Source organism: Mustela nigripes, chromosome 4 (genome assembly GCF_022355385.1).
Source record: "Mustela nigripes isolate SB6536 chromosome 4, MUSNIG.SB6536, whole genome shotgun sequence".
NCBI classification, from domain to species: Eukaryota; Metazoa; Chordata; class Mammalia; order Carnivora; family Mustelidae; genus Mustela; species Mustela nigripes.
The window spans coordinates 185,817,044-185,845,011 of NC_081560.1; the positions used below are offsets into that span (position 1 = coordinate 185,817,044).

At 50.8% G+C, this 27,968-nt stretch overlaps 3 protein-coding genes across 10 annotated transcripts in view; 1 reads left to right on the plus strand and 2 right to left on the minus strand.

Annotated features, from left to right (window-relative positions):
• Positions 1-10,920, plus strand: part of EDRF1 (erythroid differentiation regulatory factor 1) — a 42,503-nt gene extending 31,583 nt beyond the window's left edge. For all 3 annotated transcript variants that reach the window (XM_059398784.1, XM_059398787.1, XM_059398785.1), the window contains 2 exons: positions 243-394; positions 10,073-10,920. In XM_059398784.1, the coding sequence (XP_059254767.1) occupies positions 243-394; positions 10,073-10,232 (312 nt within the window). In that variant the 3' untranslated portion in view covers positions 10,233-10,920. The remainder of the gene's footprint in view (positions 1-242; positions 395-10,072) is intronic.
• A 1,723-nt stretch (positions 10,921-12,643) lies between these two features.
• On the minus strand, positions 12,644-18,956 carry MMP21 (matrix metallopeptidase 21). The gene is made up of 7 exons (XM_059395955.1): positions 18,795-18,956; positions 17,842-18,304; positions 16,893-17,032; positions 16,503-16,644; positions 15,230-15,487; positions 13,194-13,366; positions 12,644-12,943 (listed from the first exon to the last, which is right to left on the minus strand). Exons 1-7 carry the CDS (start codon positions 18,954-18,956, stop codon positions 12,644-12,646), a joined length of 1,638 nt encoding a protein of 545 aa, XP_059251938.1.
• Positions 18,957-21,767: 2,811 nt separating this feature from the next.
• UROS (uroporphyrinogen III synthase) overlaps positions 21,768-27,968 on the minus strand; it is a 34,834-nt gene continuing 28,633 nt past the window's right edge. For 3 of the 6 annotated variants that reach the window (XM_059398799.1, XM_059398798.1, XM_059398795.1), the window contains exons 10-11: positions 27,860-27,960; positions 26,788-26,909 (exon numbers count right to left, since the gene is read on the minus strand). In XM_059398799.1, the coding sequence (XP_059254782.1) occupies positions 26,873-26,909; positions 27,860-27,960 (138 nt within the window). In that variant the 3' untranslated portion in view covers positions 26,788-26,872. Of the gene's footprint in view, positions 24,185-26,592; positions 26,910-27,859; positions 27,961-27,968 lie in introns of those variants that run through there. The other 3 variants (XR_009404032.1, XM_059398796.1, XM_059398797.1) reach the window with 3 other exon arrangements.

The following is a 27,968-nucleotide window of genomic DNA, read 5'->3' on the forward strand; positions in this document are numbered from 1 at the left end:
ATAAGTGCCTGTTGGGTGTGAGACATTTTTCTCAGGTTTTAGTCTGTCAGAGTGATCTCTGAGGCGGGAGAGCTACTGCCACCAACAAGCTGTGCCTGGAGAGAAACAAATGACCTAAAGTTTCATTTTTGTTTTGTTTTTGGCTAAAAAGTTTACATAGTGAACTGAAACTCTGGTCCCTTCATTTTACCATGAAGCGGTCACTCTCAGGCGGCTTGGGCAAAGTAACTTCTTGTTTTCAGCCTAAAAGCGATGAGTCCACTCCAGCTGCTGATTCCTCTCCGAGTCTTAATCGAGAAGAAGTGGTCAAGCTCCTCAGCATATTCGAATCCCGGTTGTCATTCCTTCTCCTTCAATCCATCAAGCTGCTGTCTTCAACTAAGAAGAAAACAAGGTAAATGCAGTGGTTATTTGTGGAAGTTTCTTTTGTATCACCTTACCTGTAAAAAGGAAGTAATCTCTACCGACCGAATGAAAAGATAGGTTGTATTCATTCTTGTCTTTTATGTGGGTGATCAGGTATTTTAGTGGTGCTTTTCCTGACTTGGTGAATGAGATGAGACTCCTCTCCATGTGCCCTACCGCATATTGGAACTAGAGAAGCAGATCTTGCTTCCTAAGAGTAAATACTCTACTGGTTATAATGCTTTCCCTGAGAGATGACTGGCCCTGCAATGAAGAGCCCGCTGTTTCTAGTAACTCTCCGTTGTCTTTAGTGGGAGGCAAGACTACAGTTTTGATCCTCAGCCCCGAATGTGCTAATAGCAAGGAGATGACAGAGCATCGAAGTCTCTGCAAAGCCCAAGAACTTAGTGAAGAGAAAACAGGGAGCATCTCAGCAAAAAACGTTCTTCTACACCTGTATCAGCTTGTACAGTTCTGGTGTTCTGCCAGAGTCATTATGTTGGCATTATTAATTTAACTTGAAACTCCAGTAGTAAGTACTAGGTCAGGAAGGTAATACAAATAATATGTCTTTTTTTAAAATACAAGTACGGTCTGACCATATTACAAAATTTGGAAAATAGGAAAAAAATCACTGTACATATATGTTATTAGTTATTCGATGTGTATTTTATCAATTTATAATCTTCAGGTGCTTTGTCTCTGTATTTGTTTTCATTTACAAATCGTAAAATTTACTTTTGGTGCTATATAGTCCTTCAGGCTTTGACAAACAAAAACAGACAAGTGTCTCCTGCCAAAGCCATGACACAGAACAGTTCCATCAGTCCAAAAATTCCCTCTTGCTGCCTCTCTGTGGTCAGCCCCTGCTCTGCTCCTATTCCTTAGATCTCAAGGAGAAAGCTTGGTGTCTTACTGGTAAGTGTAGCATCAGCTGTGGGTTTTTGTAGCTGCTCTTTATTAAGTTGAGAATGTTCTCTTCTATTCTTAGCTTTTGTCACAAATGGACATGAAATTTTTGTCGGACGTTTATTGATGCACACGTTGAAATGACCACATGGTTTTCCTCCTTTAGTCTCTTGGTATGCTGGAGCTCATTCGGTTTTTTTGAATGTTAAACCAGCTTTGCCTTTGTGAGATAAACCCCACTTTGTTGTTATGTGTCATTCTTGGGTATCCCTGGGATTCTGTGTGCTCATACTGTGTTGAGGACTTTTATGTGTGTTTGTGAGGATGGTTCTCTTCTGTAGTGTGGTCACGGTTCTGGTCTTGTAGTGGTTTTGTTTGCTTTTGGGACTGGAGCAGTGCTGGCCTTACTAAATCAATTTGCAGGTGTTTCCTCTTCTAGTTTTTAGAAGTATAGAGTTATTATTATTTCTTCCCTAAACTTTTGTTAGAATTTACTAGTGAAATTATCTTAACCTAGGGTTGGCTTTATTGAAAGTGTTTCAGAATGACTTTTATTTCTTTTTGTAGGTAAAGTACTGTTCAAGTTAACTTCTTATTGAGGAATGAAAGTCTATTTTAGCTGTTGTCAGATCAATAGGTTCACAGTATTCTGTATTATCCTGTTAATATCTTAAGGTGCTTGTAGTGATAGCCCTCTTTTCATTCTTGATAATGCCAACTTTTGTGTTCTTTTTTTTTTCTTTTAGTCTGATTAGGAGTTCATCAATTTTATTGATTTTTTTAAAGAACTGGCTTATTCGATTGATTTTTTCCCCATTGTTTTTCTATTTCCACTGTCACTGACTTATACATTTCTCTATATACCTTTCCTTCTACTTATTATGGGTTTAATTATTCTCTTTTTCTGATTTCTTAAAGTGGAAGCTTAAATTATTGACTTGAGACCCTTTCTCTTTTTTAATATAAGCATTTTCTATAAATTTCACTCTGCTTTTGCTACATCTCACAACTGTATTTTCTTCTTTCAGTTTAATATTAATTTTTTTATATCCCCTGAAACTTCCTCTTTGACCGCTGTGTTATTTAGAAGGCTGCTGCTTAGTTTCTAAATAGTGGAACTCTCCAGGTAATCTTTATTTTGGATTACTAATAATTCCATTGTGCATGGAGACCAAACCTAACTTCATATGATTTCTCTTTTTGGTGTACGTTTGTGTTATGGCCTAGAATATGGTGTGTCTTTCCATGCGCACTTGAAATATACAGGTAGCCTGCTGTCTTGGATAGAGACAATGGAAATGTCAATTAAGTTGGTTTATGGTATTCAGGTCTTCTGTGTTCTCACTGACTTTGTTTTATCGATTACTAAGAGAGGAGTGCAATTCTCCAACTACAGCTGTGGATTCATCTATTTTTCTTTTCGGTTCTGTCAGTTTTGTTTCCTCTGTATTGATGTGGACATATTTCTTTCTTATTTATTTATTTATTTTTAAAGATTTTATTTATTTATTTGACAGATAGAGATCACAAGTAGAGAGTCAGGCAGAGAGAGAGGAGGAAGCAGGCTTCCTGCTGAGCCGAGAGCCTGATGCCGGGCTCGATCCTAGGACCCTGAGATCATGACCTGAGCTGAAGGCAGAGGCTTTAACCACTGAGCCACCCAGGCACCTTGATGTGGACACATTTAGATGCACACACACACTGAGGATTGCTTTGTCTTGGAGAATTGACCCAAGATAACATGTGATATCTGCTATTTATCTTAATATAGCTACTCAACTTTCTTTTGGTTAATGTCTTCTTTTCTTTTAAACTTAACTATGTCATTTTTAGTAAAAGATTCTTATAAATGACATTCAACTGGGTCTTGCTTTTTTTAATCCAAACTTGTAACTGGTGTGTTCAGACCATTCACATTTAAGGTGATTTCATATAGTTAGATAAAATCTAGCATCTTGCTAGCTAGCTGTTTTTTCTCTCTTCTTGAGTTAATTGAACATTTTCTATGATTGTATTAGATTTCACCCTTGATTTGTTATTTATACTATTTTTTGAATGTTTTGATGTTTGCCCTAGGGTTTAGATTCACCGCTTTAATCAGAGACCACTTCCCCATGATATTTTGTGGTACCACATGTTGTATGAAGACCTTCAGATAGTCACTCCCAGTTCCTCCCTCTCATTAGTTGTGTTACCATTCATTTTGCTTTTACATATGTTATAAACACACATTATACCACTACTGTTTCTGCTTTAGATATTACCTTTTAGAGCAATTAAAAATAGAACAGTTTATTTTTATATGAATTTATTTTACCTTCATTTATTCCATTTCTGGTGCTCTTCTTGGTATAGATACATTTTCTTTGGTGTCCTATTCTTTCTGCATGAAGAACTTCTTTTAACAAAGAATTCTTCCATTTTGATTGTCTGAGAAAACCTTTATTCTTCCTTCAGCTTTCGGAGAGGTATTAGCTGGGTATAGAGTTCTCGGTTGACAGACTTTCATCCCACACTTGAAGGATGTACCTCCCTTGCCTTCTGGCTTGCGTGTTCTCTCACAGGAAGCCCGCCCTGGTTCTTACCTTTGTTCCTAGGTATTTGTTTGTTTGTTATAAAGGTTTTTTATTTGACACAGAATTAGAGAGTACAGGTAGGCAGAGCAGCAGGCAGAGGGAGAGGAAGAAGCAGGCTTTCTGATGAGCAGGGAGCCTGATGCCTGGCTCAGTCCCAGGACCCTGAGATCATGACCTGAGCCTAAGGCAGCCGCTTAACCAACTGAGCCACCCAGGTGCCCCTATTCTTAGGTATTTAATGTGCCATTTTTCCTTCAGCTGCTTTCAAGATTTTCTCTCCCACTCCCCAGCAGTTTGAACATGATGTTTTTGGGTATGTTGTGCTTTCTCCTTCCTTCATAGGTATTTTTATTTCTTATGTTCCATTTTCTCTTTCTGTGGTGCCAGTTTTACCTATGCTAACCTATCTTCAAGTTCATTGAGTCTTGATTTTGTGTCATTTACAGTTGAACTTGTCAAAAAGCATTCTTTATCTCTGTTTACTCTGTTCCTCATTTCTGGTATTCCCATTGGGTTTTGCTGTAGGTTCCATCTCTCTGCTGAAGCGACCATTCTGATCTTGCACACTGTCCACATTTTCCATTGAGCCTTTTAGTGTATTAATCAGTGTCATTTTAAATCACCTATCGGATAGTTCCAACATCAGTGGCATATCTGAGTCTGCTTCTGTTGATTCTTTGTCTCTTGGTGTATGTTGTTTCCTTACATTTCTACATCTCCTAGTTATGGGAAACTGGACATCTCAGCCTGAGGAAAATAGTTTTAATCGTGCCTGGAAAGCTCTACACCTGTCCCATGCTAGGCCTTTAGTATGGGGCTTGAGTTTGTTTTTCTAGTCTGGAGCCAAGCTGTGGTTGAGCCTTTGTGTCGCTGTGGTTAACTTTTCACGTCTGCAGCCTTCAGGTTCCTCAGGCCATGCTTGTGCCTAGTGTGGGGCCAGTCTGGTGAGGGTTTTTCTGAATGTCTCCTCCACCTTTAGTGTTAGGATTTTCCTAAGGAAGGTTTGTGGTACCTCAGAGAGGGTCTGTCTTCACACTCTCACGGTTCTCTCAGCTATATTCCACTCCTGCTTGTCCTTCAGTGCTTCTAGGCTGCTAGGGAGGGCAGAGAAGGTGGGCCAGGCCTTCTCAGTTGGTCTGAGTAAACCTCAGCCTTGAGCAGCCACTGTATCCCTAAGTGCGAGGTGTGTGGCCTCAGACTGTTCCTGCCCCACCGGCAGGGTAGAGTGGCTTTGTCTGCATTGACTTTCACTAGTGCCCTAAGGCTGCCATTGCTCCTTGCCTTCCTCTCCCTCAACTATACCCTGCAGATGAAGGCTTTCAGTCCTTGGAGCAAAGGGTCTGGGTGGGGTTGCCTGCCGTGCTGTAGCTCTAGCTGGTCCACTTGCCCGGCCTACATGAAAGTCGCTTTCTTAGGGCTCTCACCAGTTTTTTATGTGAACATCTTGGGGGGTCCTTGAAGAAGAGCCTACGAGACAAGGTGAACTCTTCCTCTGTCTGCAGCCCCCAGGGACCCTGCACTCCCTCGCCAGCCCTCACTCTGCCTCTTCTAGCTCATTAGCTGTTTTAGCTAAATTCTTAGCAGTATCTGGGTATCTGGCTGCCTCTGCCTCAGCCAAGGAAGGACTTCCGGGTCTCCCCGTCCGTCCTTAGTTTTCAGACTCCTTGCTTGCCCAGGGATCCCAGCTGATAGATTCATGCAAAGTCATGAACTTGTAGTTTGTCCTGCTTCGCATTGCCGTGTTTGTCAAAGGGTGAGAATGATACTTTTTCCAGCTCTCTACATTCTGAGATTCTGTACATTCAGCTCTCTACATTCCCTCTCCAGTAAAGGCTCTCAGATCATTCTGAGAGGTTTTGTTTGGGGAGGAGCGCTCAGTCTTGGGTGCGCTGCCATCTCGGCCCCAGTGTTCATCCTTGGGTCGGCTCCGTGTCCTGTCACCATACCCGCAGGGAGTGTGGTTCAGCAGGTGACGCCTGTCTTCTGTAGAAGCGAAGAACTAAAAGGCAGAGGAGACAGTGCGAGTAGTGACACACAGCTGAAAAACTTAACGGCTTTCCTGTTTAACAACAGTGGGTAAATTTTAAAATTTTTTCTTGGTTTCCACAAGGTGGCAACATAAACATAGGACATGTGAGAAACAGTGATTCACTGATTTTCATAAATTGATGGTTTGAGCAGTTCACTACCAGGTGAAGCTTCAGTCTTACAGTATCTTTTACAAACACAACTGTCAGGGCGCCTGGGCGGCTCAGTCTCCTAAGCGTCTTGCTTTTGGTTTCAGCTCAGATTGTGATCTTGGGGTCTTGAGATTAATCCCCCAGGCCAGCTCTGCCCTGGGCCTGGAGCCTGCTTACGATCCTCTCTCTCCCCCATCCCCACAGACTTGCACACACACTCTAAGAAATAAATTAAATCTTAAAAAAAGAAAAAGTGTTGGGGGTGCCTGGGTGGCTTGGTCATTAAGCGTCTCCCTTGGACGCTGAGATCATGATCTCAGATCACGATCATGGCCCCCATCCCCAGTCAGCAGGAAGCCTGCTTCTCCCTTTCCCACTCCCAATGTCTCTCGCTGTCTGTCTGCCTCTCTGCCAAATAAATAAGTAAAATCTTTAAAAACAAATAAAAGTTTTAAGGAACTGTCATGTGTACAGCTTAAGTGATTTTTATTTTAGTGGAGGACCAGTCTTATAACCTGTTTTTTCAGGTCATTAATAGACTGTTGGAAAAATGCAGCCTGAAGTTTTCATGCATGATGCATCAATTCCTGTTTAGCTCATTTGTGTTCATTTGTCAAGGTTTATTAAATAAAAGACTGTTAAATGTGATATTTATGTTTATACAGTTTATATGCTGATAGGCTTCAAAACCTAGAGAAACCGGTTACTGAGTCAGTAACTCTGTTTCTCCTGTGTCACTGATCGCACGTGGAATCATGGGATTTTATTGTGAGGAGGGAGGCCTCCCGTGCTGTCTCCCCACAATCTGTGAGCGTTCCTGTTTGGAGTAAGGGAGACCAGAACTTTTTTTTTACTTTTTTAATCGTATTTTAATTTATTTCTTTGAGAGAGAGCACAAGTTCGGTGGAAGGGGCAGCAAGAGAGAGAGCAGCAGACGCAGGGCTCCATCCCTGGACCCTGGGATCATAACCTGAGCAAAAAACAGATGCTTAGCTGACCGAGCACCCCAGCTGCCCCAGAACTAGACTTTAAAAGGAAATAGTATGCTTGGGTTTTCTTTTGACTATTCTTTACCTACCACAGCGCCGCTTTAAAAAGAAATAGCTTGGGTCGCCTGGGTGGCTCAGTGGGTTAAAGCCTCTGCCTTTGGCTCAGGTCACGATCCCAGGGTCCTGCATCAGGCTTCCTGCTCACCAGGGAGCCTGCTTCCTCCCTCTCTCTCTCTGCCTGCCTCTCTGCCTACTTGTGATCTCTGTCAAATAAAATCTTTTAAAAAATAAGCAAACAAACAAATAAAAAGAAACTGCTTAGGGGCACCTGAGTGGCTCAGTGGGTTAAGCCTCTGCCTTCAGCTCAGGTCATGATCCCGGGGTCCTGGGATGGAGCCCCATATCAGGCTCCCTGCTCAGCGGGGAGCCTGCTTCTCCCTCTACCTGTTGCACTGCCTGCTTATGCTCTCTCTCCATCTCCCTAATAAATAAATAAAATCTTTTTAAAAAAAAGAAACAACTTAGTAATAAAAAATCTTAATTTTCCTAGAATGTTCTTAAGACAACTGACTTCCTCTTATGATGACCAGCGTTATCCTGCTAGAAATGCTTGTTTTGTCTGTTGGGTTGTGTTTGCTTTTTGGATGAAGAATTTATTTACTCTTGTGCTGTACTTTTAATATTCACTGCTTTAGCAGATAGAGCCTTTTGATCTTCTTTTGATGGCTTTGGGCTTTCGTAGAATGAAAGGCTATGCAAAATAGAAGTAATTTCTGAGGGTTTGGAAAGCGCTTGACCACAGTGTAGAGAGCAGATCTTTTGGCTTTATGGGCTGTTCCTGGCCATTTAATATGTACATTTAATATTTGGTTAAGATAAAAGAAAAAGAGAGGAATGGTAGTCACCTTTGGAAAAAAGATAAGCCAATGAAATGTTGGGACCTTTCTTGTTTGAGTTCATGGTTCATTGACACTATTGATGAGAGTTGATTAAGGATGAGAATCATATGTAGAAATTGGAAGATGGGCTGCTTGGGTGGCTCAGTTGGTTAAGCATCTGCCTTCAGCTCAGGTCATGATCCCAGGGTCCTGGGATTGAGCCCTGCATCGGGCTCCCTGCTCGGTGGGATGCCCATTTCTCACCCTCTGCCTGCCACACCCCCTGCTTGTGCTCTCTCAAAAATATTAAAAAAAAAAAATTGGAAGATTAAGATTTAAGATTCAGAAGTAGGATCAGGACAAATCTCAAAGGGTTTTAAATTTATGATTCCAGCAGCCATCAGTTATCTTCAGGCCACCAGCTAAAATGTGGTATCATCGTCCATGAGGGAGAATTCATTTTTGGAGCACTGGTTTGATTAAGTACTACTGCCTTGATTTGCCGGTCGTTTAAATTTCTTATAAGGTCCTCAGAGGTTTTATAAAGTCAGCCCCACCCAGAATGAAAACATAGCCCTTTAGGCCCAAACTGTAGACAGTGAATGAATTTTAAACGATCACTTTTACTGTGCCACAGGTGGTTTGAAAGGATTGATAAAAGAAGTAGGACTCAGAAGGAGAAGAGACAGGCTTCTAGAGAGGGGTGTGCGGGGCCCACACTCTTTCCAGCCTAGGCCCGTGGTCAGCCCCAGTGTGGACAGGTGGGTCCTGGTGAGGAAGAGTGAGTGGAGCCATGGAAAGGAGGAGTCGTTCTCATAGCCCAAGCCTTGATGTACACCAGAGGGAGGTTCTAGACTGCTGGTTTGCTCTCTGGCCGGCCTGATGGGCGCTCAGGCAAAAGCAGAACATTGGCACATTGGTGAACTGAAAACAGGGCATTTGAAGTCAGAATATGTTTTGACATGAATCCAAATTATTTAGCCCTTTTGAGCCTTGGTTTTTACATACATGAGGTAGGAATGAATACTTCCTTGTCCTTCTGAAGCAGTGGTTACCACGTGGTTCAGATGCAAACGTGCACATTCTGCAGAGACGATCTGCTGTCAGCTGTAGAGGGTCACGTGTGGCCAGAGAGTCGGTATTGCATCTGGACTCGTTTAAAAAAGGAAAAAAGGGCGCCCGGGTAGCTCAATCATTAAGCAGCTGCCTTCAGCTCAGGTCATGGTCCCAGGGTCCTGGGATCGAGCCCTGCATCGGGTTCTCCACTCAGCGGAAAGCCTGCTTCTCCTCCCACTCCCCCTGCTTGTGTTCCCTCTCACTATGCCTCTTGCTGTCAAATAAATAAATAAAATCTTTTTTAAAAGTGGGGGAAGGGATGCTAGAGTGAACTGCCATGTAATTAGTAATCTTTTCTCCTGGTAAGATAATCTATTGCTCTGTCCTGTGGGGGACCTATTTTCAGAGCAGCTGAGTCTGTCAGAACAGTTCTTGAGTATGTCTCGGACCCTGTGCCCGAGGGGCGTCATTCACATGAAGTTCATGGGCGGTGTAGATACGTTGAGGTGGGCTAACTCCCAAGTCTGGAGTCTGGGCTTCCGGCCGGTACAGTTCTAGCCCTACGGAGAGCATCCCCACCTTCACGCTGGTTGATCTCGGGGGGTCACACTCAGCGCAGAGAAGGGACGACATAGGGGACAGCTTTCCATGCCCTCCCTTGCCTGGCTCCGCCGGATTCTCTTCACCGCGTGTGTCACCTGACACGCTGTTCCCTTCTGGCTCCTTGTGCGTCTTCGCCCCCGCCCCAGCCCAGCTCCCACCTGAGTGGAACGTGGTGCCGAGAGGGCGGGGGCGCTGGGTCTGGCTTGTCCGCAGCCGGGAGCCGCTCCCCATGCGCGGGAGGTGCTCCGAGACTCATAAACAGAAGGAACGTTGGTTCTGATGGATGTAGTGGAGTACATGTCCATGCACAGGCCTGTGAACGGTGGATACAGAAGGTGAGTACGAAATGCACAGAACTAGAGCACCTGCTTCCCCGTGGAGAGTGACGGGCCGTTCCTGTGGATGGTTTGGAGTCTTCTTGAGCTGTTGGCAGGCGTCCCTGTGCACTTCACTTCTTTGCTTTTGTTTTAACACAGCAGTAATACCGAAGATGACGCAGTCCTCAAAACCAACAAGCAGATCTACTCCCAGCTTTTGAGAGCTACTGCTAACAAAAACGCAGCCCTTCTGGAGAGAATCGACGTTCTCGTCCATCTGCTGGACCAGCTCGCTCGCGGCGGCGGCAGGGTGCAGTGACTTGTGCCCCAGGCCCTGGCCATGGAGATGCTCTAGTGCCTTCAGCTCTCGGGGGCAAGTTTGTCCACTCGGTGCTTCGTGTCATTAAATATGAGGGAAATATCCACTTACAGCAGGCCCGGCAGGGGAGACTCAGAGTGCTCTTTTCCCATGACAGACGAGTCATGGTTGAGTTCTTGGACTTCTCCATTGGAAGTGCTACAACCAGAATCCGACTTGGAGCTCCTGGCACTTGTTTCTTGGAGAAGTACATGGTACCTCCGTGTTTGCAGACTTGCTGTGGTGGCCGGTACACTTGTAGACATTTTTGAAGTATGTTAAGCTACATGGGTTTAAGATAATAATTATTTTGGATGACGTTACTTTGGTCAAGGGAACTCTTATCCAGATGACTCTAGTGGTTCAGATGGGTTAAGGCAATGTCCTGTGCATCTGCAGGGTCTCCTCCTCAGCTGCACAGAAGAAAGCCTGTCCTCCTCCAGCTCCGGTGCGGGATATGGTAGAGACTGGCCGCTGTGCCAGTGTCTGTATTTAATGCATGTTTCTGAAAGGATCCGCTCTTCTTTGACTTTGTATGACAGTTGATCAAGAATAGGTACTACTCCCCCCTTTTTTTCATTTTAAACTTGAAACTGTGAATAAGGTAAGAAAACTATTTTGAATAAATAAATTATTTATTTAAAATGTCTGTATTTTTCCATTTTATGTTCTTCGCTTTGATTGAACTGGTTTAATGTGTGAATTTTACAAAGGAAAGATTAAAACATTAAAAATAAAATCGTGCTACTAAGTTCTCTCTAGAAAGTCACACTCACAACTTGCCACTGTCGATGCGTAGCTCCTGTCCCCTGGCCTACAGACGGCCTCTATTTTTTTCCGAGCTACAGCATGCGATGCTGTGCTTGTCCTGTCCTGCTAAAATCCGTTTCAAGGAAATGGAACAGAAATAAAGCCGACTCTTTCCTGTCAGGTAGATGGTTGGGACTTTGGTGCATGAGGGCTTTGTAGACAAGAGCCTGCCCTGGCCCCCAAGGTCCATTCCAACCTCCTCCGCCATCTGCAGACCCCTTTCCCGGCAGATCATGCACAGCCCCTCTGCTCAGCAGCCACACCTCTACGGAGGAATCTGAACTCCGTGGAAAGGTGTTTGAAGCTGAGTTTTTACGGGGCGCTTTCTCACGTGCTGGGACTTTCATGTGTTCCTTGTAAGCGTGTAGACACCTGTCCCAGCTTTGCAGAGCTCCTGCTGGCCCCTGGCCGTCTGTCCACTTCCTTGTTACTTAGTTTATACTTCCTTGGGAAAGATTTGCATCCATTTTCAAAAATTACTGAGACATTTAAAGTTTTAACTAAGTCATGAAGCCGATGCACAGAATCAGCCGTGTCTCCTGTCAGGACAGCGGTCACTCCGCTGTCTCTGCGGGTTAAATCTACACACCTCCATGGGGAAGATCTGATTTTGAAGCAAGCCAGCGTCAGGGATGTCGCCGACCTTCCCTGTCCTGTTTTCTGGCCTCTCCTTGGCTGAACAGCCTTTTCGTCCAGAGGAGTATTTGTTTTTAAGCAAGAAGATACCACTTGTAGCTGTCTTCCCTTGTCCAAACAAGAATATGAACATCCCTACAGGGGAAGAGAGGGCTTTTTCAATGTTTTTGTCATCTGCTGACTTTAAATTCATGCTGCTTAAAGTGCTCGTGTCTTCAGCTGTTACTTGAGAACTGTGCCACCCGTGGCCTGATCACTGAGATGACTTGTTTTGCAGTTAACTTCAGGGCAGGGATGGAGAGAAGGTTGCCTGGATGCTGGGCTGGGGTGTAGAGGTGAGGGGGGCCAGCAGCCACCACATCTGACTCTGAGAAGGACACAGTTGTGAACTCCAGTTTCCTCGACTAGAAATGTGCACAGTTGTAGGTTCCCTGGGACTCTCCAGACTTGTGAAGATCAAGAGAGAAATACACGGGAAAACCTATACACTGTCACGTATTAGAAAAATATAAATTATTGTGACAGGAACTGTGGACTGCAGTCAACTTGAAATCTGTGACCTTTTCCGCTGAAGGCTCCCAGGGAACTGTGTACCCTTTCCATGACTGGATCCTATGGCTATCGCTACATTTTTGTCCACCCACGAAATCGGGGTGCAGCGGGGATGGGTGGTGGAGAGACAGGGATTCCTCGGGGTTCTTTTTTTTTTAACCTTTCCTAAAAGATTGGCAAAATTATTCAATACATTACTTTTTTTGCCTGAGAAATTCCCTTCTAAATCAAGTATTTTAGAAGTTCAAGTAATGCTTTTTCCATTGGCTTTTAGCCCTTTTTACTTTAGTTACTAAAAATCTGGTTGGTTTCCTTTGCAAAAGAAACCAGACTTAGACGAGAAATCTTCTGACTCCATTTGCCTACTTCTCCCATTACATGTTCAGAGTGGAGGTATGGACGTCACAGATGTCAAACCACCGCTCTGAGATGGACTGCTTTGGAAATAAGCCATTTGAAGGAAGCCAAGAATGCTTTTGTTTGTCCTTGTCGTTAACTACTTTCCAATACGCATTGCCTTTGAAAAAGAAAACGGAGTTGTGTGCGTAGGAGTAATAGGCAGAGTCTATATTCCTGAAGGGATGGTTTCGTGGCTGTATTCCCGGAAACACTTCAGTGATCTTCTTCGGGTAAGAATCAAGTACTCGATCTCTATTGACGTCAAATGCAAACACCTGCAAAGCAAGTAAGAGAGTAAGGCTGGCTTTTCTGAAAACCATTGATTTTTAAGTTAATTTCTAGGAATGAAGTAAGTAAATCTACGGCTTTGCACTAGATTCTCTGGACTTGAACTTCGTTCTCCATATGGTGGGATCTGCCATGACCATAGAGGCCTAAGGCAACTGAGAACAATTTTGAACAAAGAACTTGAATTTCCAAGTAGGGCTGAAGAAGCAACATGGGGCTGGAAAGCCTCCTACTTACGAGGGACTCTTTGAAGAAGTAAATTAACTGCTTTCTTCGGTCATAAAAGGCAGTGTCCAGGGGACTTGGGATGCCGGGAAATCCTTCTGAAATCAATTTGGGGTAGCTTCTTCCTTGTTCATCTTCTGTGTAGGTCTGATCCTTGTCACTGTTGTATCTCCAGTACTGATTCCCTGAGGACCAAACAAAAAATGCTAATATGGCTTACTACCATTTAATTAGAGCCATGAGGAGGTAACTTTAGGAAGTCCTGGACTAGAACTTAGACTGGCAACATTCAAAGATTCTTATCCATGTGATTCCACCCACGGTCCTTGTAAGCTTGTCATTTTGCTCCCTTTCATTTCAAGATCCAGATGCTAATTTCAGGCTCTGAAACAGCATAGGATTATTCTAAGATCTCCTTACTAGTTCCTAATGCTGACTATTAACATACTGTCATCAGAAGATAGAACACATCCACCGGTTCAATATTTTGTGCTCACAACCTACACCATGTCACCGCCAGTTACCTTCCTTAGCCACCAACCATGTGGGCTCCCTTTCCCTCATTCCCTCCCCCCCCCAACCCCTGGCCAAAAGTTTGCCATTTAGAACAGTGAATGACGTGTGTCCAGCCGGGGGTGCGGTTCACTCTAACTGGAAGACTTTTTTGAATTCAAAGTATTCACAGCAAGTTAACTTTAAGGTATTTTTAAAGCTCCAAGCATAAAGTACAGCCATATGATAGCAATCCCCCACAATGACCTAATTCTATAATTAAGAATCTTTGAATGTTGCCAGTCTAAGTTCTAGTCCAGGACTTCCTCAAGCGTGGAACTCCATGCTTCTAACTCTGTAAGATCTAAACCAGAGAAGTCCACCCTCGTAATTTCTTTATGTAACTGAACCAAAGCAATTCTTCCTTCGTGCGATGTCAGGAAAATTAAGACCAAATTCCTGTGCGGCCCAGTCTGCACACAGCATCCTTCTGGCTGGGCTCTGGCCTCATGGAGTCCTGAGTGGTTTCAGGCAATAGGGTCGTATTACTAGGGAGTGGGGTAGAGACCGGGCACACAGCTTCCCGCTAGGGCGTACATTTGGGGAAGGGGGAAAAAACCAGCAACCGCAGAATCTTGTTTATGTTTAGATGCCACGTATTTGGTTTGCTAAGGCAGCCCACCTCAGTGACAGGCACAGAGGTCAGAGCAAGGCGATCTATGAGTGAAGGGAGGAAGCTGCAGGAGACCCTTGGCCAGCCTGCTCTGTGTCCCCCCACTACCACCACCACCGGGGCCCCCACCTCAGTTTCTGCCTAACACAAAAATACAGATCTTCCCTGCTCGGAAACCACAATTCCTCACTGTCTGCTGGGTGAGGTCCAGCCAGCCCCCGAGCATGGAGGCTCTGGGTGCTCAGGCTGCCCGGGTCTTTCCAACCTAATCTCATCCCATGTGGGGGCCTTGTCATACCTCCATGGGCTCAACTGTCTCTCCCTTCTGTGTTTTCACCCTCTCTAACCCTAAAGCTCTGCTTCGGCCTCCTGTGTCTCACTGCCCCCTCATCCCCCATCCGTACCGCCCCCACCACGCTATTCCCTGTGTCCCTTTCGGGGCACCTGGGGTCCTATGTGTCCTCCAAGGCTAGGGCAAGCCCTGAATTCTGGGTGGCTCCAGCATCTGGTTCCAGGGGCAGTGGCCACCTTGTCCACTCATCCTTCCCTTCACCACATAATTCTAGTGGGCCGCTTCTAAGGTCTGTTCTCTCCAGAATTAGTCTTTGGCAATCACCTCAGGGCCTGGCACAGTTGGTCGTTCAGTCAGTCAGTCAGTCCTTCATTCACTCATCTGTTCCTTTGATGCATGGGTGCCTTCTTGCAGAGATCGAGGATACAACACCGTCCCTGTGCTCACAGAGCTCCCAGTTCGATGGAACAGACAAATTACGTGAGGACTTGCGGGTGCGTTATGCTATGACTCCCTGGTATGGGGTTCAAATGTTTGTTCCCAGTGCATCCGGGGAATAAAAGGAACAGAGCCGTCCATGAGAACCTTTACCTTTAAAAAAATAACGCTCATCCCTCCCCCACGTCCAGAGGTGGACATAAGCGTCGATGTTCTGTGCTGGGATTCCGTGCCAGCCCCTGAGGATTTGGAGAGGATCCCCGTAGCGCGTCCTGTTGTTTCGGTTTTCGTAAAGCCAGTACCAGCTGTTGCGGAAAAAGTAGGTGCTGAACCTCAGCGTCACGGCACCCTGTGGGTTTCGCTCTCTGCGAATCCAGTCAAATGCGGTATCAAACGACCCTTCACATGAACCTGAGGGGAAAATGTCCAGCCACTTGTCACCTGCTGCAAAAACCAACAATCGCTACTTCCATGTGTCTCTCAAACAAAGACAACTGCGAAGCTGGAGTTTTCTGTCCAGTGTCTCACAGCAAGATACCCTCCCCCACAAGCCTGAAGCAGGCCCACCGGGCGGAGCTGGAGGAGCCGGAGGGGCCCCGAGGCAGTGTCGGCTCACAGGGCCCATTCTCGCTAATCTTTGTGCAGGAGATGACTCTCCGGAGGGTCCCGGTTTTGGATCCTGGCTGTGTGATCACCCTATACATAGCCGATGCCCCTTGATGGCTCATCTGACATCATTAGAGGCAAGCAGTTCAGTTCTGGGCACACACAAGAGTAAGATTTCCTCTGCAGGAAAGAAACCCATCCTGGCCCTCATTGTCACTATCCAAATGTGCCAAGAGCATCTTCGCAGAGAATGGCTGGAGTGGAACAGAAACAGTGGTGCTCTCTCTTCTAAATGGGAAAGGGGAGAGTAGCTTTCTTCCCCTCAGCCTCAACGCTAGGTCATTAATCACTTCTATTAAACAGTGAACCCTTAGCACTCTATAATTAAAGAGAGATTAAAGCTGATCCTGGCAAGGCTCCTGCTGTTCTTTGCCTTGGGACGACTGGAAGCTTCTTCCAGGGGCTTCCAAGTGCCTGCAGGGCCAGTGGGAGGCCACTGCCTGAGTGGCCCACTGCTCTTTAGGAAGCTGCCATATTCCCCTCCTTCCTCCCAGAGACATAACGTAGCCCAGGGAAGAGAGAACATCCATGGGAGAGCTTTGCTCGGCACTGGTGGCCACGTCTGGGCACGGCCACCTTGAAAGAAGAGAATTGCCGTCACAGAGCTAGAAGGCAGCTCCCCTCCCGTGCGGCCGGAGTGGCACTATTTTGTGCTCCTTGGGGGCAGCCTCCCGATCAGGAGTGAGTGGGGTCCTGTCATGCTTGGAAATACTGAATGTCCTCTGTGAGCTCTGTGGATGGCCTTCCAGAACAGTCTTACCATACAACTTTTGAACTGCTTTTCTGTCTGACCAGTCCAACTCAAACACAGGCTCCTGGGGGATGTAATTCGGCTGCATTATGGATCCTGGCCTGTAGGTGTGAGGAAGGCCGAGTACGTGGCCAATTTCATGGACGGCCACCTAGAGGGAACACAAATCACGGGTGTGGAGTCAAGCCTGGGTGTCTGTCACGTGCCCCCCCAACTCCGGGGGCAGGCCTGTGCTTTAGGAGGAGATGCACATGTTAAGGAGAAGGCAAGTGGTGGGGAGAATCTGGGAGCTTTCTCAGAAGGCTGGGGACACTTCCCCCGAGAAGGCCTGGCGTCCTGCACTCCCACCGTGCTGCACACCCTTTGCCCGGCTGCTCGGAGCAGCTGCAGACCGCTTACTTTGAGAAGGCTGATGCCCACGTCACTGCTTGGAGGTGTGAAGTGCTCATCGTCATCGAAGTGGATGTCGCCCAGGCGCCAGGCATGTGCAAACTCCTGCCCGCTGCCATCAAAAACCCGAGGACAGCCCAGGTGCCGGCCTGGCCAGGGGAGAGGGAGCATGGACACAGGAGTCTTTGTGGCCTCCAGGGGCTCGAAGTCCAGGAGCGGAAGCAACAGCTCCGAACTCCTGCAACAGGCTGGTGTCGAGTCTAAACACTTGGAAACAGCTGCCCAACAAACCTCCCCGGCGGAGGGGAGGCGGGGGTGCCCTCCGAATGCTTAGGGAGGAGACAAGATCTGAGCTGGATCCTCCCAGCTGACTGGACAGGACATGAAGGAAATGCTGCCCGATGGTCAGGTCCGTCCCCTGTGTACGGTTTTCAGCTACGCTCGCAGCACACCAGCATCCCTAGCTCCCAGGGGGCTGCAGAGAAGTTATACTGTCCAAACCCATCCAGCTAGGCGGTGGTGGGCCTGCTGGTGGGGGCCCCCAGACCACCACTGGCTAGTTCTCCCCAGGAGTGGCAGGGAGGGGGCGCCCCTGCCCTGCTGGGCACTGGAGCTCTCTGCAGCAGTGCTCATTTGGCTGACTTGCTCAGGGACAAGCACAGGGATCCGCACCAATGTCCCCACGTCACCACCCCTAAATCGCTGAGGCAGGCAGGCCGTGCCCTTCCCAGTGAGTTGTAATAAAGCAGCACCGAGGGTTTGCCGGTGCGCTTACCCCTGGCACGTGCCACCTCGGCCACCCCAGGAGGCTCTGCAGGTGGCCCAAGTCGGGGGGTGGGGGGGATCCCCAGTCGGCCTGTTGGCCCCCCCTGGGCTCCCTGTGCGAACCGGCCGCGCCTCCGGCCGCGGGGAAGGCCATAGGGACACAGCCCGCCTGGAGCGTCTCGGCCCTTCTCACCTCGCCCGAAGCCCAGCTTTATGTCCACGGCGGCCCCGGGGGAGGCGAGGTCCTCGCGGAAGTCCAGCGGCATCACCTCGCTCCACATGCGGAAGGCCAGTCTGAGGATGTGTCTCTGCTCGTCCACGGCCAGCTGCCCGCTGGCGCCCTCCCCCAGCAGCCGCCAGGTCAGCGTCCTCTTGGCGAAGGCCCGGGGCCCCCCGCGGGGCGTGGCGACCTCGGGCTGCGGTGGCCGAGGCCGTAGGGAGCGCTTGGACCGGGTGGGGGGCGGCGGGCGCGACAGGAGCCGCGTGTCGGGGACGCCGCAGCGCGGCCTGTTCATGGCCGCCAGCGTGACCGCGTCCAGCCGCCCGCTCGCCGGCAGCGCGTTGACCTTCTGGAACCTGCGCACGGCCTCGGCCAGGCCGGTGGCCCGGGGGCCCGCGGGCGGCGCGTCGGCCCAGCCGTACTTGGACAGGAATCGCTGCGGGAAGAGAAGTACCGACCGCGGGGCGGGGGCCGGACTGAGCGGCAGGACGTGGGGGAGACAGGACGCGCGAGGCCCGTGTGTCCCCGTGCACGTCTGTGTTCGCGGGGGTGGTTGCCCGTGTGGGGCAGCATTTCCAGTCCGTGGTCTCCGCTTGTCTGTGGGAGGCCCTCGCCTGAGGCGGTGTGGCTGCGCACGTGCCTGCGCGTGCGCGTGTGCTCCTGCGTACGTGCGTGCGCGTGTGCTCCTGCGCGTGTGCCTGCACGTGCGCGTGTGCTCCTGCGCGTGTGCCTGTGTGTGTCCGCCTGTGCCCTGGCCTGCATGTGCGCGTGTCTGTGTGTGCAGGTGCCCGCCTGCGGTGTGCACGAGTCCGCGTGTGCGCGTACGGATGTGCTGCCTGCCAGGGGCGTGCACAGGCCTGCGTGCGCGTGTCCGCGTGTGGTGTGCACGCGCCCGTGAGTGTGGGGGCTGCCGGGGCTGCTCCTACCTGCGCAGTGAGGGGGTCCGCGATGGGCTGGGCGCGGCGCAGCGGGGCGGGCTCCAGGTCCGAGCGGTCCCGGCTGTGGAAAAGTGGCTCGGGCCGGGCTGGCCCGGGGGCCGCGAGCCAGCAGAGCAGCAGGGCCCGGCGGACGGCGGAGGCGGCCAGCATGGCCCCGGCCGAGCTCCCACCTCCGCCACGCGTCTCCCTCCTGAGGCGCCGGCCCCCCGGCGCTTTTATAAGCGGCCCGGGGGAGACGCGCGCCGGCGAGGCTTCCCGCCCAGGCCCGAAGTGTGCCCACCAGGAGGCCCGGCCGGCCCTGGACGCGCCGCCCTTTGAAGACCCCAGGAGCACGCTTCTCGTTGGGGTGAGAATGTTTGCGGCCTCCTCGGGTCATTACATGCCGACCTGGCAGCCGCCTGCCGATGCTGTTTCTGCGGTGACGGGCCCTGGGCGAGCTGCTGCCGCGTGGGCCGGGGACCGGCCGCCGAGCACCCGCCGGCCCTGGTCGCAGAGGCGCGGGGCCTCGCCCCCGGCAGCCTGCTGGGCCCAGGGCACCCGCGGCTGTACCATGCGCTGGCTCGTAGCTGGCGTCCATTTTCCTTCTTGGTTAGCTGCGGCTGGGGATGCTTTGTTGCTCTGATCGGCTCTTGTTGTTCTTGCTAATTTTTATAAAAGGAATAATCAGGCTAGGCAACAGTAAATTCTGGAGGAAATCGTGTGATCCTCATGGTGACATTTCGGGGAACATTCTCACAGGTACATGTGTCGTGTACATGCGCAGTGAAGGATTTGTATTCAGATGATTTTATATGCATCGTGTTCTCTATGCTGTTCCCCTAAACTCCAGGGAAGGTCATGGGCGCCTTTCTGTGTTCATGAATATAGGTGTTTGCAGTCCTAGTTAATGGCTGTGTGTTGTCCCAGTCTGTGGGCCAAGGCCTTTTTACACGAGGATGAACTAGAATCACCTGAGGTTCTAGAACTGCCCTCTGTTCCCCCTCTTGAAGGAGTCTACTGGAGGAAGGAAAGAGGAAGAAGACATTAGCTCAGCTGCCTGGGAGTTGTAACTGGTCATGTCTAGAGAGCCTGGGGGAAGAGCGTAAGGCCCTCCAGGCACTATGGCTACGGGTGAGAGCCTGGAATGCCAGTGTCACGGCTCGGACAACAGCAAGGGTGCGGTGTGCGGGCTGTCCTTTACTCATTCGTTCATCGAATGCTCCTTACTCCTCTAGGGACAGGGGATATGGAAATGAACACGATGCACTCACTCTTTGCCCGCATGGAACTTCTATTAAGTGGAAGAGACAGACAATAAACAAGCCAATGAATGAAAAATTAAAATGGTGACAGGAACTAAGAATGCAGATCAGGAAAGTGAGTGCCTTAGAGGTGGGCAGTTGATATTAGGGGTCTAGGAAAGAACTATCGCAAAGATGAAATGTAAGCAATGAAAGAAAAGTAAGAGGGACAATGTCACATGTGATTGGGATTCGTGGGTGGTGTGGGCAAAGGAAAAGAAAAGTGCAAAGGCCCTGAGGCAGGAGCCAACCCTTGCAGAATAACAGGGCAGTGTGGTGGATGTCAGTGAGGCGGCGGGAGGAGGGACGTGAGGACGGAAACGAGGGTGGATGGGAAGATGATGAAGGACCTGGAGGTCAGATAATTTGGTTTCTACCTGAAGTTCGCTGGGGATCTTTTGAGCAGGAGAGTGACTTTATTGCTTCATTATTTAAAGAATCCACCTGGGGCGCCTGGCTGGATTAGCAGAGGAGCAGGAGACCCTTGATCTTGGGGTTGTGAATTCAAATCCCACGTTGGGTGTAGAGATTACTTAAGTAAATACATAAACTTAAAAGAATCCTCCCAGCTGCTCTGTGGGAGATGGATAAAAGGGGGTGCAGCCCCGAGGCAGGTGTAGACTGCAGTCCCTCCAGCGTGCCCTAGCAGCCCTTCTGTGCCAGGTTGGCCTGATGGCCCTGTAGCCTAAGATCCCTCAGGGGTCTCTAGGATATTGGGTTTCTGGACAGGGCACCGTACCAGGCTGTGACGCAGGGGGATCCATTCCTAGTGATGTCCCTGGAGCAGGCGTTTGGCCTCACACCGATGCTGCAGTGACAAGGCCGGCCCCAGTGACAGCAGGGTGTTGCACTCACAAGGAACTGGGCTGCTCATCAGGCCAGCTGCACAGCCCCACTCAGTTCCTGTCAGCTCAGAGACATCTGGGGCCGGCCCCGTACCAGGTGGGGACACAGGAACGAGTGGGGTTAGGGAGGCATGACTTTGGAGTGGGGAGCCTATGGGGTTGCAACCCTCCCAGGGCTGTCCAGGTGTAATGGGTCCCTGCAACCATCTGCCAGATCTTGGAGGTTCATCAGGAGGCCCTATCTGGGCTCAGTCCCATAAACTCTGCAGGTGTTTTCGACACCACATCACCTTTCAAAGCTGTGTCCTTAGAACAGCGTCTGGGAGTGGGAAAGGCAAGCCGAATGGAACCCACGTTCCAAGCACTGGGAGTGGGTGAGGAGCATTGGCGTGGCATGCCCGAGTCCAGCTCACGGGACAATCGGCAGTCACATCTTTTAGGTGACCTTCCCCCCGCAGGGTCGCTCACATTCAGCTGTGTCCGCAGACCCACAGACCGCCCACCCCCAACTGTGTCTCCTGTGGATGTGCTTTCCTAGCTCCCAAACCAGCGCCACCAGCTGGGAGCGCTCCGTGGTCACTCCTGGGGCTGTGGCAGGAGAGGACACCTAGCCAGCTGCTGTCAGGAGACAGGTGTGGCTCATGTATTTTCTCATCGTTAGCCTCGCATCTGCTGCAGAAGCAAGCCCCAGGCATCCGATATAATCCTGTGCATAAATATGTCCGTATGGGTCTCTGCAGGATAGACTGTTGGGGAAAAAGAGCAAAGCACACCACCATCATCATGCCTTAAACTGAGCAACAGCATCTGACAGGATCACGCGCACCCAGGCAGAGTTCACATTTTCAACTCCAGCCTCTTTCATTGCATTTTATTTATTTACTTTTAAGATTTTATTTATTTGACAGAGAGACACAGTGAGAGGGGGCCACACAAGCAGGGGCACAGGGAACCCGATGTGGGGCTCGATCCCAGGACCCTGGGACCAGATCTGGGCTGAAGGCAGATGCCTAACAACTGAGCCACGCAGGTGCCCCCCACATTTTAAATTAGCTTTTGATTGTAAGGGACATCCTGAATACTTTCTGTAGAACCAAATGAAGATGAGAAGCACGAGTGACTCCCAGTGGTACTTCCCATGTGACCGTGGCACCCGACATTTACATAGAGCCAGAGAGGGGCTGGCCCCAGTGCTGGGGGGCTGCTGGTCCCTACACGTGCCCACTGGACCTGCTCAGCTTGTGTACCTGGACTCCTGTGAGAGGCCCGGGAAGCTCATCCCTCATCTCACGGAGTCGGCTTTGCAGGCTCTCTGCACCGTGTGGCCAAAGGGGCCGGGCTACAACCGGTGCCCTACTTGAGTTTCTTCCCACTGTGCCCTGTGTCCTACCTGTCATAGACATGTGTCATTTACATATATAATATATATAAGCACTCTGAAAGGTGTCAATCATGACAGTGTGTATGTGTCAGCTGCATTTAGCAACACACTTCACGTATGCATGCATGTCAACGGACATGTACATCTGAAATGGCCACAGAGAATTATTGCACCGTGTGGCCAAAGCCAAGTACAACTTTTAGGTTTAAGGGTCGTATTCACCTTCCACATGATTGGGTTGTCTGTTTTGTTTTTTTTAATTGGAATCTCAAACTGTTTTGTGTTTTGTTTTTTTTTTTAAAGATTTTATTTGAGAGAAAGAGAGAAGAGAGGACGAGCAGGGGAGAGGGGTAGTGGGAGTGGAAGAAGCAGGCTTGCCGCTGAGCAGGGAGCCCGACGTAGGGCTCCATCCCAAGACCCTGGGATCATGACCTAAGCCAAAGGCACACACTTAACCGACTGAGTTGCTGTGGTGCCCCTGAAACTGTGTTTCGATTAGAAGATAATCCTAAATGTTTTCTCTTGGGGAAACCAAAACCTTCACAGGTGCAAGATTTAGAACAAAATTATTCAAGATGCCACCTAGGCACAATCTTTCCTGGGAGGCTAACGTTCCGAACACGGAGCAGAATTGAGAACTCTGTGGTTGAGTGCTGGTGTCTTGAGGGTTGATGTCACACAGCCTGAGTTCTGCTCGGTCTGAAAGACCAAGTCAGGGCCTGTCCATCCTGCGACCTCTGGCAGAAGACGGCGCCTCTCAAAGTCAGGTCTTTAAACGTGCACGGCAGCTCTCTGTAAAGATGGCAGGGGGACCCGCTAGGGCTTTATGACGGAAGGGTCTTGTTCCCTAACATTGGTCTTTTCTGCTGTGTTTTGCGGTTGGCCCAGGGCTAACTGGCTCGGGCACCTGGACCCAGGGATTGTCTACCCTTCTCTTGGAACATTCTTCTCCTGATTATTTCAAAGCCTCTGAGTAGCCTGACCGGTGTCACAAGGTTCCTACTGTTTAAATTGCTTATTCCAGGTAAATTGGATTTTAAGGAAATCAGATTTAGGAGAAAAAATGGCAGAGAAAAGCAGGTGGTCTACAGTACAGACAGGAGGTACAGGGGCTCCTAGAGAAGCTGGTTCCTGGTCTGTGCAGGGCACTCCTCATCTGAGCTTGGGGAAGGATTTGGCTGGAAGCTTCTAGAATCTTCTTAAATGCTGAGATGGCATGATCCAGTTGTCAGTGGAAGGACTGAAGACTTTTTGCCCCCCTGAAGTACATGTCTGTACAATATGGGGTTGCATATTCTCAGCTTCACACAGCATAACATTTTGAAAGAGACTTTCCCTTAATTATTCCCATGGGAGATTTCTGAGCCTGATACACAGTCAGGGATGAGTTCTGCCTCTGACTATGGATTGATCTCAAAGGCCCAAGTTTTTGGAAACCACCTGTGCAAGGGCAGGCCTGGGCGTGACTTACAGCCACACATTTCTGCCCGTGAATGAGAGAAAAAGTCTTCCCACTCCCTGATCTTCTGATTTCCTTCACTCTGGACTTTGCATTTCACTCACTCTCCACCTGCGAAGAAATCCCCTTTCCCCATGGCCAGCCTTGGCCCCCAGGCCTCCCCGGGAGCAGTCACACACACTTACACGTGGAAGGCTCTGTGGTTTGGGGCTCCTGCTTCCCCACAGAAGGACGTGTGCCGAGGTCGCGAGGGGTCGGGGGGAAGGAGACCGCAGTCACCGCCCGCCCGCACTTCTCTGCGCAGGTGTGTGAGACGCTTTGACGATGGCCACTGACGTGGAGGTTATGATTGCCATTGGCTGCGGCTTACTGCTTATCGCATGGTTGCTGATTTGCTGCGTCCTCTGTCTTTGCTGCAAAGTGTTCAGGACACTGAAGTGAGTAGGAAAGGGAGGAGGGCGGAGAGGTGTGTACAGTCAGTAGCGAGATCTGCCCAGCTGAGAACCTCCAGGCAGCTGTAAGAAATGAGCTTAAAAAAAAGAATTCTGGGGGCACCTGAGTGGCTCATTCAGTGAAGTGACCGATCTTGATTCAGCTCAGGTCTCAATCATGGGTTCGGGCCCCGTGCTGGGCTCCATGCTGGGTTTGGAGCCTACTTTAAAAGAAAGAAAAATCAAATCTAATGCTTACTATACAATCTCCGAAGGGACATATGACTATCGATGGCATCGACACAAAAGGCAGGTGACTTGGTTTGGAAGAAGGCCAACCCGAGACTCTGCTGTCTCCAGCTCCCTGCGGTAAGGCTCCCAGCGACAGAACCTCAGAGAGCGGTGCTCTGGCAACTGTCCAAAGAGAGGTGGCCTGCCCCCCTATCTCCAGGCCACAGGCCTGTTGTGTGAAATACAGGCTCTTTATGTGGAACTCAGCTGCCTCCTGACTTTGTTCTCTCTGGATGTTTGCAGGCCCCTCCAGGGCAAACGCTATGCTGTCTCTGATCCCCAGGTACTCAGAACTCATTAGGTGTCGGGGCCATGACCCCAACATCGCCTTTGCCATTCCGGCAACGCTTTCCGCCAGACAGACCTCTCAGCTCAGAGCAGTAAATGCTGCGCAGTATTGTTTGTGTATGACAATATGCTACACACTGCTTACTACCCACCAGCATAAGGCAGATCTCAAGGCAGCTTTGGGGAGCTCTAGATGTAGTTTTCTGAGCTGCAGGGCACACCTCTTGGAGGCAGTAGCTCATCTGCTCTTGACAGGTGGGCAGACTGCAGCTCAGAAGGCAGGAGTGACCCCCCTGGTGTCAGGGAGACGGGGGCTCTGAGAGTTCCACTCCACCCCCTCCTCCTGGCCTTCATGCTCCCCCAGCCCAAGCTTCCCAAACCCTCAGGACACTGCACTTACTCCCTGTCCCTGCAAAGCAGCCCAGGCCCTGTCCACTGTGGGAGGGCTGGTTCCTGTCCTCACCCAGGGGACACCTCAGTGGGGCCTCCTGTGTAGGGGTGATGGCAGTCGGGGGCTATGTGCACACAGGGGACAGCGGGCAACAGGTGGGTCAGAGGCAGAGCAAAAGTGTGGGGATATAATCGGGAGCAATCCGGCAGGGCTCTGACCTGCAGGCACATGGTCAGGGGACCGCCTCCACAAGCCCCGGTCCCGTCGGCCCCACACGACCACCCAGGGTGGCACAGCTGCATGTCCCTCCTCACACAGCAGCACCCACTGTAGCCCTTGGACGCTGAGGGTCGTGTTGCCATCTCTGGTCCCGGTGCCGACATTCTGTCCTGAGGCTGGCCTCTAGATGCTGCTGTAGCAGCCTGGCCTGGTGGGCACTGCTTGGTGGCAGCACCCACCTCAGCGTGGGCTGCTTGGGGCACGGGGCTTCCCCAGGCTCAGAAAAGGGGACTCCAGCAGAAAAAGGCTCCCTGGGAGCAGCAGTGATTCTAAACACACCCCATTGATCCAGACCTGACTTTCAGATCAGAAAGAAGCAGTGGGATGGATTCTGACCTGCCCTCAGAAACAGGACCGCAGACAAAAAGTATGGGGTCATCACGGTACCCGCCGAACTTCCGCTCAGGTCACACCACTAATTATCACCAGGTCCTCACTTTTCTGCGAGGTCATGTGGGGGTGAGGCAGCTCCGGAGTGCCATCAGTCTGCGCCTCTGTGCTTTACGTCCCCAAGTCCCTTGCAGAGCATCCTGGCTGGTCACTCACTCGCTGGGTGACCCTAAGCAAGGCATTTAATGCCGTGAGTCTCAGGTTCTTCCTCAGAGACACAGGAGTCATAGTGGCGTCCCGCCTCAGATCGTTAAGGGGAATAAGAAGGCGGCAGGATTGCCAGCGTGACACACCCGCCAGGTCAGACACCCCTCTTTCCTCCCACCAGCTCACGTGACCGAATGGACAGACACGGGTTGCAGTCTACCCAGCTCAGGTTCCAGGCCAAGATTTTAAAAGTGGAAATAAAGTTTGTGGGCAGAGTCCCCAAGCCTGTCCGCAGGCCTGGCACCTTGCAGACAAAGGCCTTCTGTGTAAACCCACCTCCCCGTCCCGCAGAGGCCCTGCCTGGCCTCAGCTGCATTTCAGCTCGGGAGGGAAGATGGCCTCTCCTTATCGGCACAGCAACTGCCCACAGCGCACAGGCAGGAACTTTCGGTCCCTTCTCTAAGATGAACGGAGCTGCTTCCTACACAGATGTTCTCGTTCCTGCCGGCTCTGGCGGCTCTCGGAACGTGGGCGCATCTGTTTCCCCCGCAGACACGGCTCTGTGTGCAAAACCACACGCAGCGAGGGACAACACAGTCGGCGCTGGGAGCCAGGCGGTTTATTTGGTTTTCTTGCCTCTGCCGGAGGAGCTCTCGCCAGCCCCAGGGGCCCTGAGGAGGCACGAGGCTGAGGCGTGGAGGCCCTGCCGAAGGCTCACCGCTTCCCTGCAGCAGCAGCACGGTGCCCTGGGCCGGGGACAGCAGCGCAGCGGGAATGGTCACCGTCTCAGCAGCTGGGGGCCTGAAGGGCCACCTGGAGACCCTTGGCCAGGGCCAGCGGCGTGGGGCTCTCAGCCATGCAGCTCACACGCAGGCCCTGGGCGGTCAGCGCACGGGCTGTGCTGGGGCCGATGGCGGCAAACTGCGGGGGGAGAGAGGGGGAGCTTCAGCGCACCTGTGGGGCCAGGAGGACAGTGGGGCGGGGCCTGGGGCCAGTCGGGTCGCTGGGGCTCACGTGGGGCCTCCCTCCTACCATCTTGGCCGCCTCTCCACAAGCCTTAGCGGCCCACGGTTCTGCCCTGGTGGGGGGGCCACGTGGAGCAGAGAGTGAAGTGTGAGAGGTGCTCCGGGCGTGGCAGGGCCCCGGCTGCACCCCCCACGCACCCCCCCACCCCAGGAAAATTCAGCAGCGGAGGGTCAGGTTACTATCCTAGCCCTGCAGCACCATGGCCCTAGCAAGTGACCTGCCACCTCTGGGCCTCTGTCCCTTCATCTGTAAAATAGGGTAACAGCCTTCCCCAGGGGCCGCTGCGAGGATCACGAGAGGCCGGTGCAAGCAAGCACCTGGCCAGGGCCCGCCACCGACGAGCGCTCGGCGGGGGAACACAGATACTCCGAGTGAGACTCTTGGTGGCCTGAGCCGTGTCAGCGGGACTCCTCTCTCCCTGAACATCGTGTGTTTGATGGTCCCCTGCAGAGCCTCGCTTGGGGCTGAATGTGGTTTTCCGTTGTGATGACCCCGGCCCTTGCCCAGGTGTCCTCACAGGTCACGTAGCCCCTCTGGCCCTGTTTCCTCACCTATAGAAGGGGTACAGCTGCCCTTGCATGGTAGGCTAGCACGGGGGAAGTAAGGCCTGTTGCTCTGGCGGGGAGAGCACGCACGTCACCCCACCCCAACCCTGGGTGCACGCACCCCTGCCCGGGGGAAGGTCTGGGACGATGGTGGCCCTTACCCGGCGCCCCCTCCCATCCTCCCTCCCGGGGCCAGCTGTGGCGCAGGGAACAATCTCAGGACACTTTCTGGGGCATGTCAGAGCCACAGGACAGAGGCTGCTGCCCCCGGAAGCCCAAGCTCCCCTCCCCCGGCTCCACCTCATGATGCAGCTGTTCCTCGAGAAACTCCCTGAGGAAAAGATGGCGCTGGGCCCCACCTCACAGCAGACACACTCGTGAATTCGAAGTGGCTCCCAGACCTAAGTGT